Source organism: Anguilla rostrata, chromosome 18, assembly GCF_018555375.3.
Source record: "Anguilla rostrata isolate EN2019 chromosome 18, ASM1855537v3, whole genome shotgun sequence".
In the NCBI taxonomy this organism is placed as follows: Eukaryota; Metazoa; Chordata; class Actinopteri; order Anguilliformes; family Anguillidae; genus Anguilla; species Anguilla rostrata.
Genome location: NC_057950.1, coordinates 29,237,322 through 29,254,833, shown reverse-complemented (window position 1 = coordinate 29,254,833; position 17,512 = coordinate 29,237,322). Strand labels below are relative to the sequence as shown.

Here is a 17,512-nt window from a genome sequence, read left to right as displayed (position 1 = left end):
GCCGTCCGGCAAACGCTTCCAGCAGATGATGCAGAACGGGACAGAAGCCAGCACAAGCCCACTCCAGCCCAGAAAGACTGAGAGCACATGTCTGAACGAACCGCAGGGTCAGAGCGGGCTGAGACCGTCTAACTGTACCCGTGGGACAAAGCCTCTCTGATCTCTTTTGAAGAATAAAGCTTGCAAATTGCAAAAAAATGAGGAAAAAAAAAGTACCAAAAGGAAACAAGACACGTCAGCTTCAGAAATCAGGACTCTGACAATCATACAGCTAACTCTCTGAAATGTGTATGTTATTATTTTAAGCTGTGGTTAGACTCAGTCCTGGTAAGAAGGGGGGGTAACTGGGGTAAACATTCAGGTAGAATACAGTGCTAAATTCCAATTTGAGTTTCTACTCTGTTTCTACCAAATGCTCCTTAATATGACAGCTATAAGCATATTTAAGTAAATAAATATATCTTTTTTAAACGACATCAATGCGTATTGGCTGTGTAAATTAACTGAACAAAGGAAGAAAGGCTCAGATGCAGCTCGGTCAGTAAAGGGGACTGTATTCACAGACTGGGCACCTACCTTCAAGCCTCCTCTGTCATAAGACAACTACAGGGCAGCGTAAGTTGGCTACGGTTCCCCAGCTAATTCCTGCTTTAGCTCCTCCTCTCAATGCACCCATTGGCTACCAGTTGTCATTCTTAATTCTTTCCTCCAATCAGCACAAACCTTCCGGTAGTGAGGTCTGGTAGGTGTGAAATTGCCAATGACAACAAAGACGGGTAAATCATAGGGGTGGCCACACTTCAACTGCATAACTCATACATGGGTGTAGGTGACAGTGGGCAATACCAAATTAGGAAGAAAAAAAACATATGTTTCTGAATGGGTTAATATAAGTGTATAGTCTGCGTATATCCATTTGACATCATTACTTTAAGCCAATCAGAGGCAGGCTGATTAGGGTGGTGAGGAACAGGCAGTGTCCACCTTTTAGCTGCTACAGCTAATTTCCGCAGTTTCCGAGAAGGAACGTGGCTAAATCTGCATACAGCTTTAGGGCCAGGCCTGGTTTCCCAGCAGGAGGAGCACGGCTAAGTGTACATACTGCTTTAAGACCAGGCCTGGTTTCAGAGCAGAAGGAACAGGGCTAATTCTGCATATGGCTTTAAGGCCAGACCTGGTTCCCCAGCAGAATGAATGTAGCTAAGTGTACATACTGCTTTAAGGCCAGACCTGGTTTCCCAGCAGGAGGAGCACGGCTAAGTGTACATACTGCTTTAAAGCCAGGCCCGGCCAGCTTTCCAACCTCAGACAGCTCTGGCACTGGAGCCACTTGGCCCTGTGCAGTTTTGTTTTGTAATACGGGAACTCATAAATCTAGAAGGGGAAGATAAATATCCAATGCAGACCGGTGCACATCACACTTAATCAGTCCACAGCCATTCCGCCATTTTCTTTCCTCGAAACATCTTTCCTAGAAAGTACTTATTTACAAGAGCTGGCCATAAAGACCGCCTCTCTCTCAGTGCACTAGAACACGATGTGATACATACAAAAAAAGCACTACGCATCTAAAACCTTAAGTATTCAGGAGGGAAAACACTGCTGTGGTCATGTCATAGAAAAGAAGAACTTTGATTCCACTGAAAACACAGAAACCTCTTCTCGTGTAGAATAATATGTTATACAGCATTCTTTCCTTCGTAGGATAACCAGGAGTAATTCCATCCTTACAAGTTTAAACTAATAGCACATAAATTGAAATGAGTGGGGGTTGGATGCATAATATTTACAGTTTGTGTAGATCTTCCTTTCTTTTGAGTGAGTTGCTCTGTTTAGAATCACAAGAATACTCAGGTAAAATTTCTGGCTTTATGTAAATCTCAATCTCATATTAATCAGACTGTTATCCAGGTCCTGGCTCTCAAAAATTCTTATAAGGACGATTAATTCCGTTCCTGACTCCAAAAACAAAAACGCTGCCAATATGTCCCTGCTAATCCCGGTTCTGATTTAAGGCCAGTTAGGGTTTGAATGCAGGGTGTATTTAAAAGAGCAGAGGTTTCTGCAGAACACCGCAGACAGCGCAGGTCTAATGAGCTCATGTGAGATTACCCGCTGACTGCACACCAGCTCTCTGCCGGGCCCCTCATTAGAAATGATGCCCGCTGATGAGAGAGGAAGTCCAGGCCCCGTCTGTGTCCTGCTGACCAATCAAACTGGCCGATTCACAGAGATCACAGACATCCACTGGGATGTAATACAGCTTTATCATCTATAAGGATTATGGCTACAGCTACAGCAGGACAGGTGGTACCTGAGGCTGATTCTGTCCAGCTCCTTCCACACTGGTCGGACAGCATTTCCACCTTGTCGCTAATTTCAGAAAAAAAAGTCAAGAAGCCCACATTAAAGGATACTGTAAATGTGAGAGGACCACGATAAATGAATCATGAATACTGTGTTAATACCGCAGCCTGTGTTCTGTCGAAGGCAGTAAAGGCCCACAGTTGTGAAAATGACCTAAAGGAGTTAAAAGAGACCTAAAATCATCTACATGCACCTGGGCCTGTCTGCACTGGCATCCTGCACAGAGATGAGGTCACTGCTTTTTAACTTTAACTACCTATCAGAACTGTTGAGGGTCTAAAATATGCTTCTAATAATGTTAGAAAAGAACATACGCACATGCACACACATGCACACTCTCGCACTCATATACATGTACGGGTGCACTCACTCACACACACACACATAAAAACCATTCTTCATGATCTGTGCATGCGTTGACAGTGTACTTCATTACAGTATTACATGCGAAAGTATGATAGAGCATCTTTACACTTAAACCCTGTTTGATGAGGGACTTTTTTGCCAGCATTAAAAGTATATCTACCTGCCTGTATTATAGTTATTCTTCAGTTAACAAAGTTGGTGTATTTTAACACTGAGAGTCAGATTACTGAAAATGTGGTCTCTGTATTAGAGCTGGTCTCCAGTCTCACAGGAACAGGGCCCGTGTGGGTGGAGGTGATTGTTCTAGCCCAGCGCTAATACGCCATTGCATGTTTACGTTTACTATTTTACCATGGGACAGACACTGACCTCAGCCCACTGTGACATCACACTGTGACATCATACTGTGTATAAAAGGTGTTAGTAAAGCCAGTCTCAGAACAGCCCACTTGTTGAGCCAATACAGCCGCGTTTCCACCGCAGGAACTATACCCCGGAACTAGGAACCTTTTGAGGAACTCAGTGCGTTTCCACCGCAGGAACTAGGGTCTAAATTTAGTTCTGGGGGCTTTGTTTTACCCCCCAAAACGTTCCTGCTCGGGGGGTAGTACTTTCCGAAAGTACAGGAACCTTTTGGGTGGAGCTTGCAGCGCTGAACATTTCTGATTGGTCGAGTACTCGTAGCATTTCTGTTGTATTTATTTTCCGCCATTACCCGCCATGTTTGAAAATATGCAGCGGAAAACCAATTTATTTTCATAATAACTTCAAATCAAACTTGTATGTTATGCGGCGCAGTAGCCTACTTTTGGTTATAACCTGTCAACGTCTTGGAATTATAACGTGTGCTCTTCTGTTCTTTTCTTGCTTTAGTATTCGTTTTATAAAATGCTAAGCATTCGTGCTGGGACAGCATATTACGTAGGCTACCAAAACATTCAAACGGATTAATTCGGTTGCTGAATATTTTCTTCCGGATTTTCTTTGTTAGCCCGTTGTAATTGACTCAAAACGTTTGATACAGTTATGTGAGGTATGCGGTAGTTCTGCATAATTAACATTGGTGATACAGTACAAGCAAACTGGAAATCACCTTCCGCACTTTTTATCCGGGTAAAATAACAGGTTAATTCTAGTAATCTTCACTTTAGCTTTTTCAGACTGCCGTAATTTTACTCAATTTTACTGCCATTTTTCAATTCCACGAAAAGACCAGGAAGACTATGGACTCATTTATGGTGCATGGTTCGCATCTGGAGGGCACACTTCGCTGCTCGGCTAGCAGTAACTTCGAAGGAAAGCAAACGGTGGCTGTACCACTACTAATTTACATTTTCACGCAAGTCCGAGTTTTCGTTCTATTCTTGTCATTTTGCGATTAGCCTATATGGAATTGACGACGAGAAAGTAATAAAACAGCAAATTGTTTACAACGTGTGCATGTTTTCTGCTGTTAATGAATGTGTTTGAGAGGATATATGAAAATCAATAAATACAAAAGTAACCATATATAGTCATTGTTGGTAACCCGTTGTATATAAGTGGAATAAACCCCTCCGGGCTGTCCCGGTTATTAGAAAATAATGTAGGCTACTTCGGTGGTAGTATGGGGTTACAGAAGAAATCATATGGAAGATGGACCGACGACAACGTCAGTGGGCTAATTTGCCTAATCTTCGCGGTACTTTAGACCCCGGGGGAAACGCAGGCAACCATTGGCTGAAGGAACCTTTTAGTTTCTGGTAAAGTAGTTCCTGGGACTGAAAGTTCCGGGTAATTTTGGTGGAAACGCGGCTTACCCTGCTGATGCAGAAAGAAAGATAAACAGTCCATTCACACGCTGACTGGAAACCTCACTCAGTTCACCTCCTTACTGCTTTAGAAGGAAACCTAAAACTCTAAAAACCTGCAGCTTAGAACCCTAAACCTAAAACCCTAAAAACCTGCAGCTTGGAACCCTAAAACTCTATAAACCTGCAGCTCAGAACCCTAAACCTAAAACCCTAAAAACCTGCAGCTTGTACGGCCATCCTCTGTGGAGAATATAAAGGAATCATGTGACTGGAATCATGTGACCACAGCAGAACAATGGCAACAAATCACCGGCAACATTTACTGCTTTTTTATGGCTTTCCTGCCATAATGTTGCATGATGTAACTGGCCGAGCCTGTGCGCTCAGTTTGGAAAGTCTCTGAGACTCAGGCACTGCACAGCCTCATCTGACACAGCTGCCGTTCACAGCTGCCGGTGTGAGAATTTAAACACCTTTGGAGACTTTGTTCGCTTCAGCCCATCAGCAAGACTGATCGAATCAGCAGCTAAGCATCACAAACGGCAAGGCCTGCAAACATGCCGAACTGAAAAGAGACGGCAATGAATAGAGAAACTGTCATTAAGCCTTAAGGTGAACAAAAAGAAAAGTTTCACTGGACTCTGTTATAAAGCTCTTTTCACTGAATAATGGACGCACAGAGTACACACATGTTCCGAGAGCGATATTTCCACACGCATGCTGGGCTAAGGCAGACAATGGACTCACTCTGCAAAACGTATGAAAGGAACATTGAAAAAAAAACTGCCCGGCGTTCTGCTGACTGAGCCTCGCTCTAGAAATGTCGAGAAAGAGCAAACGGCAGTACAGAACGCAGGAACAGTTCCACACATTTCGGCACAGTCCCGTTTCACATCTGATAAAAAGGGCTAATCAAATAAACTACAGATCGGAGACACGCTCTCCAAATTGCAGGGAAAGGCAGAGCGATGGATGCTTCGCTGGCATCGGACGTTCCCAGTGGAATAAAGACTCTGTTAAAGCATTTAAAATGTAGGTCAATGGCAAGAAGCCAGCCATACAATAGTAATGAACAACATATTGAATCTGTACATAATGTCCTCCTTTCTGTGTTCATAAATGCATATGAGGGAGCGCAGTGCTACACGTACCACTGCATGGACGTTCTGAGCCATTTACAACAAAGACGCAGAAACACAGTGCTAGCTGTGAGCGAGTCCTGCATTTCTCTCGTCTGAAGTCAAGAGAACGTACACTCAGGGAATTCCATAAACAGAACTTGTTTCCATACGGTAAATTTGCAGTCTAACTGACCAGTGTGCATTACTTTAGTGTGGGTCAATTTTTCCCTTAAAGTAACCTGGATAATTAATACGCTTTTTTACATTCTGGCCCGCTGCCTAAACCAACAGGGGAAGAACAGCCTGGGGTGTTTGTTGGCTAAAGCACACCTCCAGAAGAAACCTCTACGCAGTCCGTGGATGGAGAAGGTCAAGACAGTCCCTACCCATCACCCAACAGACTGAAGACCTCTGACCACCTTTAGCTACCCTCTTTTTTCTCTCTGAAGAGCCCTCTGGGGCAGTAATGTTACAAGTATACCTGTGAGAATGCAGACTTCGCTGAGTAGTTCTGTTTACTTTCACTTATAGTGCTAATCGTGGCTTGGTTTGGCTAGCTTTACAGTCAATGCATTTAAATGGGCCTACTATGGCTTCTTGGTGATATCGCACTTAGACTGATGTTCTAAACTTTTGTAAGTCACTCTCTTGTGTGGATTAATGACACAACGACAGAGAGACAGACAGTGACAGAGAGGAAGACAGACAGAGAAAGATAGAGAGAGTGGAAAGAGAACTATGGGGTTATGGGGGGGTATCAAGAGGAAGGTATGGGGGTATTGGGGAGAGGGTATCGGGGGTATTGGGGAGAGGGTATGGGGGTATCGGGGGTATGGGGGGCATCGGGGGGTATTGGTGGGAGGGTATGGGAGGTTATTAGGGGGTATTGGGGGAGGGTATGGGAGGTATTGGGGGGTATTGGGGAGAGGGTATGGGGGGGTATCGGGGAGGTATTAGGGGGGTATGGGAGGGTATTGGGGGAGTATTCGGGGGGGAAGGGGAGGTATTGGGAGGGGGGGATGGGGGAGGTATTAGGGGGGTCAGTACTCACCACTCTCGCTCTTCTCGATGACGTCCACCAGCTCCCCGGCCTGCAGGCTGATCTCGGAGCTCTCCTGCCGCTCGTAGCTGGCCACCACCACGTACTGCTCCAGCACCATGGGGTCCCCGCCGTCCCCCCCTGGGGAGGGCACAAAGCAAGCCGTCAGCCAGCTCCCGGTCCGGCCCCTCCGCGACCGGCCCCCCGCCGCCCGCCACGCCATAGGCCCGAGACCTCCGCCGTCCTCCGCCAATCACAACGCACGCTGGGCTCAGAGCGCTTCCCCGAGAGCTCGGCCATACAGCCGGAGTCCGGCTCCAGCCCCCGCACCGGCCAGAGCAGCGGCCCAGGAAAGCCTAATAAAGAGACATTCCCAGTGTCCCTTCTCTCTGTCTCTCTGTCTCTCTCTCTCTCTCTCTCTCTCTCTCCGCAGCTCACAGGGCCGTTAAACTCGCCCCGTCCCAGCTGGGGCTCCTCCAATGGCTGGCTGCCGGTCGGCAGAAAGAGGGGGATCCACGGGCGGGTTGGAGAAGGAGTGCTCTGAGCGAAGGGAAGAAAAGAAATGCTTCCCCTGGAAAATAAACAGCCTGCTTAAAGACTCCTTCTCCCGGCAGGGGCTGGAGCCGGCCAGAGGGGGGGTGGGGGGGGGGATGTACGCACCAATCATAAGAGTCTACACTCCGGCCCTTAAATAGAAACATATGAGCGGGACGGAGGGCTGGCGAGGGGCAGACTCTGTTTATGTGAAGCGCAGGAGCGGGGTGTTTCTACGGCGATGGCTGGAGCGGGGTGTTTCTACGGTGATGGCAGGAGCAGGGTGTTTCTACGGCGATGGCTGGTGCTTTTTCTCCGCTCCTGTTAGACTTCTCGACTTTTGGACTGGCGACAGTGACTTCGTATGAAAGACTCGGCATCTCTGCTAAAAGCTTTCAACTCATAACCCTCCGTCGGTCTTTACTGATATATGATAAGACTGTCACGTGCACGTACACTTTGTGCAGTTGCTACGATATATTCTTTCCTTAATTTGCACACTTAATCGTGAGCCTTTTTGCGGTTATTCCGTGCCCTGTGTAGGGAAAACGGCACTCCGAGTTCTTCCGTGTTTCCTGTGTCCCTGTGGCCTCATCCCGGATCAGCTGCAGCTGACTGCATCCTCTCCCGATCGTCATCACGCAGTGTCGCCATGGAAACGGGCACCCAGGGTGGCTTTGAAATGAAACTCCAATATTCGTGCGCTGAACCAGATTAGGTCAGATTAGACATGAGACTAGATCAGGCTCCCCTTCCTGAGGTGTATTTATTGAGCAGGTAGTGGAAAATCGGTTCAAAGAGTCTTTGAATAGTTCAGCAGCGACTTGATTGTGCATCTAGCTTGTTTTACGCAGGGAGCCAGATGCATTGATTCTGAAGGAAGGATCCACACACAAACAGCCTGACTGCTACTGCTTTTTTCATGATTTATTTATTTTTGCCATTTGCAGACCATTTCATTCAACCGGTAAGCTCAAACCATTTACAATGCATCAACCAGAACAAGACCAATTATTTTGCTGCATACCTAGTCATTTGGGGAAAGATGGGGACCACCTGTTGAACTTTCCCTTGGTGACATACAGGATACATGATGAAATTTCCTACAAAAGCCTACATGCCACCAAGGGAAAATTCAACAGGTGGAGCCCATCTTTCCACACACATTCTGCGACCAAGTTTTGGTAAAATCAAAATTCATTTTGACTGGATTTTTCGTTTGATTTTTTTAATTGACTGAACTGGATGTATTTGGCCAGAACATGACCTCATCGTGTCTGGCACACAGGGCCCAGGGCACACTCCTGCTGAGCTAGTTTCCCCAGCTGAGCCAACAGGGAGCCCTAAACCTGTATAATTTCATGTGTTATTCATATAAAAGGGGCCCGTGGTATCTGGCTAGTCAGACCTTCGTAATGTGTTTCACACCTGGCAGGTCTTTCACCTGGTTTGGCCTGAGGCACAACGTACAATTTTTCACTGTTTTAAATGTGTCTGAAAATATAGTTTACTTTTTAAAAAATTTGCCCATACAAAAGCGTGCCTCCATACCTGAAAACCACCTCCTCTAAAAACTAACATGTCTGCAATTCAACCGAAGGACATTTTTTTTACGCTGTCCAATTATACAGCCGGAGAGTTTCAGCGTTCCACAAGAGTATTTGCTGGAACATACTAGTGACGTTTTCGTTACCCTTCAAATTCCCAAACCATTTTACACTGCAGTCCACCACACCTTCCATCAACACTGAAGATCCACATTAAACTTCGAGCAAATCTTAAGAAAAATTAATTCCACTGCAGAAACACGGTGAAGCAAGCCCCAAAATCAGAAACAGACACACTTAGCCCGTTCGAAGCATGCCAGCGTTCCCCATTCCCACATCTGTACGGAAAGGATAATGCGATTCAACGGCTTCTTTACGCAGACGGATATCAACACAGGAAGGGAATAAAACAAGCCTTAAGTTGAATCAACTTCATTTCAACTTGTTCAAGAACATTGTGAAAATACACTGCAGATCTAAGAACCACTGAGAAAATGCATGCTTGTCTCAGCTGGAATAAATTATTCGCTCCTGTATGCAAACAATCCACCTGCTGGGAAATTCCAGATTTGAATGCACGCTGCTCGCAACATCAGAAAATGAGACTCTATGAGACAAATGAGGCATTTCCTGAGGTTGTACTGCTTGGCCAAGGCATTAGCTTGGCTAAACCCAGGCAGGCCCAGGAACCAGACCGTGACATGCTACATTAGCAGTCAAGTTCCGTAGGGTCTCAGTCAAACACGTCACTGCATGCCACACCCGCAGGGTTCGGTTTAGCAAACCGCACGTCAAGCTCAAAGCCTGGTGGACCGGGATGTACGTTGCTCCGCTCTTAATTTCTTAATTAGCCCAATCATGTAGTTCTCCAAAAATAAAATAAATGGCATAGCTATATTGGAGCTGGTATGTCTCACTGCATTTGCAGGCTATCAGCATAACAATTCGGCAAGGAAAGCGAGAAGGAATAAACTAGATATAAGGCCGGTCCCCCAGGTATTGAATATGACCTTCTCCAGAAAGACAAACACAGTCACTGAAAACCAATGAATGAGTGGATGCATTTTTGGATGTTAAAAAAACAAACATCTCAAATCAGGCACGCAACCACACAAAAGACACACAGCAAATAACCCTTTCCACCGGGAATTATCACTACAACTAAAGGATGAACCATAAATCATTCACTAGTTACTACAACACAGAATCATCACCGCGGTACACATGCCAATCAACACATATGTGGTTCCCATGGGTACAGAGGCTGGTCAGAAATGTTTCATCACACAGGACGTACGATAAAATTCCTTCGGAGAGCGATTTCTATAATCACAGCTCGTTTGCAGAAATTTCGTTTCAGAGTACACGTTTGAATAGGAACCCTCGTTATAATTTTACGGCCGCGGTAACAGCTATGCAAATTATCGTTCCCGGTGGAAATTAACCAAAAATGTTATGACAAATAACTCCGCATGGAAGCGATGGCTGAGCTGCGTGTTGTGAGAGTGCACATCAGACAGATGCAGGCCCCCCCTAAAAGGGGGGGGGGGGATGCAGGGGTACCTGGCACCTCTTTCTTCGGGCTCTCGGGCAGCCCGTACATCCAAACTGCGCGTCGCCATGGCAGCAGGGAGAGAAAAAGAGTTATTCACGCCACCGCCGACCCCAGACTCATTCACACGTCTACAGGGCATGGATTAGTGAGAGCTCCTTTGAGATGATACACTACTTTAATGGCTACCATCCCAATGTAATGTCTATAAGCATGTAAAGTAGATACATTGTCTGTTGACCATTGCTTGATTTCATACAGTTGGTAAGATGTGGTCGCCAACAAACGGACAAACGAATAAAACCACAGCAAATCAATTTCTGCTTTTACAGAGACAAGAACTCTCTAGCTGGAGTCAATGGATGAAGATGTAAAATGAATCCAATGCATTTAATAATATAGCTACAGTAACAATGCAAACCAGTACTGTCTGAGGAGCAGTAGACACCATCACCTCAAGCTACTGTGTAACATCCTTGCAGCTAGGGGGCACTGTTCCCAGTCTGGACCCAGACATGAGATGAACCCCATGAAAGCTGAGGCTGAGGGGTCAGAGTGTTTGCAACAACATCACAAACAGGGCCTAAAAACAACTTCACAAACGAGGCCTACATTTCCTACTTTAACCATCTCAATCTTCAGGAAAACTTTAGGATCCATAATTGGGCTCCTATGCAAAAGTGAAACACAGCTGGCAAAAGAAATTAACTGAAAATATATATATGAGGACAATATATAAAATATAAATGTGTTTAAAAAAACTATAAATACTGGAATATTTCCCCTTGAAAGCATTTTAGCCAGGTCCCCCCCCCCCTACTCTCTGTTGGGTCTTTGATAAACAGACTTCCTCAGGAATGTAAGCAGAATCGCAGCTATCCACAGGACTGGCTAACTCCTGTGATTATGTGCAAAAAGCCCACTCCCAATCACCCAAACCTGTGTGCAATTAGAGGGTCCAGTCCTTTCAGGCCTATTGATAACTGCAATATTTTGTCAGAGCCTATTTGGTGTATATGCGTTGTGTGTTTGCACACGTGTGTTTCAATGTGTTTGTGTGTGTATGTGTGTGATTGTGTGTGTAAACTAGATTAAGCTCCTTTCTTTGATTGTAAACGGACAAACTCCTACTAAAATACTTAACATTTCTACATAACTAGACCAGGGTGATGGAGAAAGACCCGTTTCTGACCTTAGTTTTAAGGATTGTAGTTTCCAGGTTTGGATCATATGGCTGCATCTGCCCCTTTCTGTAATGCTCCTCGTCACCACTGTCCAAAATTTTAACTCCCACTTCCTGCTCCCTCAACCCTGCACCCACAAGCTCTTCACAAGAATGCTTTTTTCAGGGATGACAGGAAAACATAGGATTTACTGTGCACGGCTGTTTATGTGATTGTACCGGAATCTGCTGATGTTTGGGCCTAAAGCCATTTATAATTTTTTTTTGTTGCTAGATTACATGAACACACATATAGTGTTCTCCGAAAAAAATATCAGTAGTCTGCCTCAGTATTTTCAATTATCACGGACGCCACACTGGAACTTGAATCAAACGTCCACTGTCTGTAGTAGAAGTTCATAAAGAGTTCCAGAGGAAGTGTGTTTAGATGGATGTACCATGACGAGGAACAGTGCTGCTTCTCCAAAATACAACTCTCTTACTGTGAAACGGAAAACACCGCTTTCAGATGCCGCTGTGTTTTTTGGGTTTTACTGCTCACGATCATTCACTCTGTCTTTACAATGCACCTGAAATGATGCTGGGCGTGTGTGCACATTACTTTGTTCTAGACGCAAAAGCAATGCAAGACAGACTCCTTATCCACCCATTCAATACCCAATTTACACAAGATTGGAAATGCAGGATTTACTTTCCTTACAACACAACCCAAGATTTCTTTTAAAATGACATCAGGCACATGGTGATGTAACAGTACCCCACCTGTAACAGGGCTGGTCAAGTGTCCTGTCTGAAACGCTGACAGATGCTGAGTCATCGTGCATTAGTGTTGGATGAACAGAAGAAATGGTGCATTTGCCACTCCTTGCTTAATCTGTCCTTAATGCATTTCACTCAATCAAGTGCTACTCCCTCCTCAAACACTCCTCTTTCCAAAGGGCAGGGTACACTTTAGTGATTAAGAGCTTAAGTAATCAGTGACTATTCATTTCATACATCACTCAGTGTTTGACTGATAAATTGCTATCAGTCTGACACGACTTGTGATAAGAGGAAAATATTTATCGTCCAGTGTCAAGGACCCTTATAGCCAGTGAAGCTTTAGACTCTGTGTTTTCAATAGCCTCCTGCACTGTGCCACGGTTGCCTTAAATACAATCTCTTAATTTACATATTCACTCTGGATAGATTAAAAATGATGTCATTTATCACACCAAAAACACCTGCCTTCTCACATTTATCTTTGGCCGTGATTTATAAACCAAAAGACACCACTGGGAATGATAATTGTACAGGGGGAGGTGTAGGAAGTCATTACTGAGGTCAGCAGGCAAGTATTTTAGGGCCCCTCCAGGGAAGCTTGCGATGTTTCCGTTACTAATTGGACGCTTTCTGTTCTCAGAAGCGTTTCTCATCGCACAAATGTCTTAGCCGAACAGACTGAGGATGCAGAAGAAAATGAGACCTGTCAAGACATGCATAAACACGTGCAAAAAATGACCGTTGTTTATTTTTTTCATTTTAAATCTAACTTTTTTTCCACGACTTCCACCTTCCAGCTATCTTCCAAAACACCGCTGGTCAAATTCATTAAAAAAATATCCTCACATAACACATTACCCGCGCTTTTCCAAACAGGGTATTCAGGTCTGGATGCACTCCTACTGGAAAGTTTTGTGTAGCCTCCAAGTTTGAATGACTACAGAGATTGTAGGACGGTGTGTAGCACAGTGGGTAAGGAACTAGACTTGTAACCAAAAGGTCGCAGGTTCGATTCCCGGGTAAGGACACTGCTGTTGTACCCTTGAGCAAGGTACTTAACCTGCATTGCTTCAGTATATATCCAGCTGTATAAATGGATACAATGTAAAAATGCTATGTAAAAGTTGTGTAAGTCGCTCTGGATAAGAGCGTCTGCTAAATGCCTGTAATGTAATGTAATGTAATGTAATGAGATGCAGACTGTTGATAACTCACAGCTTGTCCTGGTGGTGGAGCCCCCTAGTGGTTACGGTGGCACAGTCCATCGCGCCACACCGAGCGTCTCCATATCTGACAGTGAGAAACGGCGGTTCTGCTAAAACTGCGCATGACAGCCGCCAGCTGCGCGCGATCCAGGCAGCTGCAGGAATGCGACAGGCGATAAGACTCCCACCGTCCCCCAGACAACGCAGCTATGCGGTCCGCCGTGGTCCGCAGCTCGGACCGGACCGGGCTCAGAGCCGTCAAGCTGCGATAACGCACTGTGCGCTAACGTCCCAGCTGAGGCTAATCGCGCTGCAGTCCCACAGCGAGGGCCTGTTGCAGCCGGGGAGGGACACGCAGCTGTTCCGATCAGCGATAACCACGACCCACTGACCGCCTCGTTTTACAGCCTCGGCCCACTGCCAAAGTATGGAAGCTGTCCCACTGGGACAGAAAACGCCACAGAGAAGAGCCTGTGCAGAGCAGTACAGGAGCTCAGTATATACAGCATATACAGAGTCCTGCCACCTCTCCTGTATTTCCTCTTAACCGATTCAGAATTGGAGCTTGTGTTCATATGTCCTCTGTTTAGCTCAAGGCAAAATGGGGGGGTGGTGTTGACACACAATTGGCTGTAGCATTGCCCAGGGATGTGAGGGTTTCAGTTGGCCATGACGACCGCATCGTCTTGGCTCGCTAGCGACCCCCTCTGGTCAAGGCGAGACCTGCGGGCTGCTCGTAGAGCCGCACTGTGTGTCCTCTGGCTCGTGTTCGTGACCCTGATCAGCAGCTCACAGCATGTAAGAACCGGTAGCTACATCCTGTGCTGGAGAGGAGAGAGTGTGCTAGTCTGTGTGCAACAGAACGGAGTTTGTGTGCTCCAGATCAGAGTCTGTGTGCTCCAGAACACAGTCTGTGTGCTCCAGAACAGAGTCTGTGTGCTCCAGAACACAGTCTGTGTGCTCCAGAACTGAGTCTGTGTGCTCCAGAACAGTCTGTGTGCTCCAGAACAGAGTCTGCACCCTCCAGAACTGAGTCTGTGTGCTCCAGAACAGAGTCTGTGTGCTCCAGAACAGAGTCTGTGTGCTCCAGAACAGAGTCTGTGTGCTCCAGAACAGTCTGTGTGCTCCAGAACAGAGTCTGTGTGCTCCAGAACGGAGTCTGTGTGCTCCAGAACACAGTCTGTGTGCTCCAGAACAGAGTCTGCACCCTCCAGAACAGACAGCAGAGGCTGCAGCAATAAGCACAGCTCCTGTAAATGATCAGGCATTCTGAATTTGGAAAAAAAATATCAAAAAAGCATTAAAAGGAAAGATAAGAAAAAGTAGAATGAAGTGGAACAGCTGAATAAAATGACTACTGTAACCAACACGCTCCAACCTTTTTTTCTGAAATGATCGTGACTGAGATTACAATTAGTCATGAAAGACTAAACAGATTTATTATGCTGTGCAAACACAGCGAGGTTTTCCATTTTTAAGAAGCAGCTGCTGATGCTCTTTCTCAAACAGCGCTGCGTAGAAAAAAGCAGGTATCACTTAAGAAAACTGAAAGCAGCTTTAGAGGCTGAGGTAAACCTCAGTTGTTTTTCCCACCAAAACGTAGCTCTGCCTCCTCACCTCTCCTGAGTCACTCTCCCCTCTTCCCTGGACCGCGCCTCCCATCACACCCAAACACTGTGAGCCCAACCCCCTCATACTCAAACACTGTGACCGTCTCCCCTCACACCCAAACACTGTGAGCACAACCCCCTTATACACAAATACTGTGAGCCCAAACCCATCACTCCCAAACACTGTGAGTACAACCCCCTCACACCCAAACACTGTGAGTACAACTTCCTCACACCCAAACACTGAGCACAACCCCCTCACACCCAAACACTGTGAGCACAAACCCATCACACCCAAACACTGAGCACAACCCCCTCACACCCAAACACTGAGCACAACTCTCTAACACCCAAAGGCTGTGAGCACAACCCCCTCTCACCCAAACACTGTGAGCACAACCCCCTCTCACCCAAACACTGTGAGCACAACCCCGTCACACCCAAACACTGTGAGCCCAAACCCGTCACACCCAAACACTGTGAGCCCAAACCCATCACACCCAAACACTGTGAGCCCAAACCCATCACACCCAAACACTGTGAGCACAACCCTCTAACACCCAAACACTGTGAGCACAACCCCCTCTCACACAAACACTGTGAGCCCAAACCCATCACTCCCAAACACTGTGAGTACAACCCCCTCACACCCAAACACTGAGCACAACCCCCTCACACCCAAACACTGTGAGCACAAACCCATCACACCCAAACACTGAGCACAACCCCCTCACACCCAAACACTGAGCACAACCCTCTAACACCCAAAGGCTGTGAGCACAACCCCTCTCACCCAAACACTGTGAGCACAACCCCCTCTCACCCAAACACTGTGAGCACAACCCCCTCCACCCAACACTGTGAGCACAACCCCTCACACCCAAACACTGTGAGCACAACCCCCTCACACCCAAACACTGTGAGCACAAACCCCTCTCACCCAAACACTGTGAGCACAACCCCCTCTCACCCAAACACTGTGAGCACAACCCCCTCTAACACCCAAAGGCTGTGAGCACAACCCCCTCTCACCCAAACACTGTGAGCACAACCCCGTCACACCCAAACACTGTGAGCACAACCCCCTCTCACCCAAAGGCTGTGAGCACAACCCCGTCACACCCAAACACTGTGAGCACAACCCCGTCACACCCAAACACTGTGAGCCCAAACCCGTCACACCCAAACACTGTGAGCCCAAACCCATCACACCCAAACACTGTGAGCACAACCCTCTAACACCCAAACACTGTGAGCACAACCCCCTCTCACCCAAACACTGTGAGCACAACCCTCTAACACCCAAAGGCTGTGAGCACAACCCCGTCACACCCAAACACTGTGAGCCCAAACCCGTCACACCCAAACACTGTGAGCACAAACTCCTCACACCCAAACACTGTGAGCCCAAACCCCTCACACCCAAACACTGAGCCCAAACCCATCACACCCAAACACTGTGAGCCCAAACCCATCACACCCAAACACTGTGAGCCCAAACCCCTCACACCCAAACACTGTGAGCCCAAACCCCCTTCACAGCCCACAGTCATCCCTTCCATTTTCCCCGTAAACATAAACACCGCAAATCCGAGTCCTCTGTGCATGTGGAGCTCACATGGACTCTACCCACAATGCTCTCTGCACTCACCCCATGTCGTCGAACAATGTCTGGGAAACAAGTTACTGTCAATAAAGAGTCTAATTAACATGCCCCCCTGGCCCAACACAATTATCCATTTAGGATAGACTTTTTAACCATTTTATACCCTCCTCAATGCTGTGTGCTCCTCACTGTTGCTTTGCCTGAGCCTTCCATTCATCAATACAGCACAGCCAAGCACAGGCAATGTGCTGCCAATTATCAGGTGTGATGAGGAATGTCGTTCCCAAAATGTTTCTGTCCGTATCCTGGTACCATATGCCCCGGAGCAGCTGTGGATTTTAAGGCCAAAGACGTGAGAACAAAATCATTTCCAGTAAAATGGGCATACGGTTACTGTCAAAATGAGTCATTCAAGGTGTGTGCTCAGTGTCGAAAGAAAAATAAATGCATGACTCTAAAAGCAATTGAAAACAAGAAAGAAAAAAGCATATTGGTGTCAAAGGTCAGCTACAGGCACACTGTAAGAGGAGTGAACACAACTCAGCAGGATGCTAGAGGACAATCCTGGCAGGAAGATGAGTTTTACAGTCACTTCCCGACATGCTGTCCCACCCTGAACTCATTCCAAAGGTGCTTACTGACCTTCCTCACGCTGTCTGAAATATGAAGCTTTTTTTCGCTCATTTTTTAGGCAGAACTCCCTCACCATGCCCAGGTTCCATCCGCCTAGACTACAGCGTGACTTATCAATTGCAATTGACATTAATGGTTAGCTACTGTATTGTATCACAATGTTACTATTTAATTCATAAAAACACACACACAGA

At 46.4% G+C, this 17,512-nt stretch overlaps 1 protein-coding gene across 4 annotated transcripts in view; it reads right to left on the bottom strand.

Annotated features, from left to right (window-relative positions):
* LOC135244678 (SH3 and PX domain-containing protein 2A-like) overlaps nucleotides 1-17,512 on the bottom strand; it is a 109,911-nt gene that overhangs the window by 31,031 nt on the left and 61,368 nt on the right. For 2 of the 4 annotated variants that reach the window (XM_064317163.1, XM_064317165.1), the window contains exons 7-8: nucleotides 10,331-10,375; nucleotides 6,699-6,827 (exon numbers count right to left, since the gene is read on the bottom strand). In XM_064317163.1, the coding sequence (XP_064173233.1) occupies nucleotides 6,699-6,827; nucleotides 10,331-10,375 (174 nt within the window). The remainder of the gene's footprint in view (nucleotides 1-6,698; nucleotides 6,828-10,330; nucleotides 10,376-17,512) is intronic. The other 2 variants (XM_064317164.1, XM_064317166.1) reach the window with 1 other exon arrangement.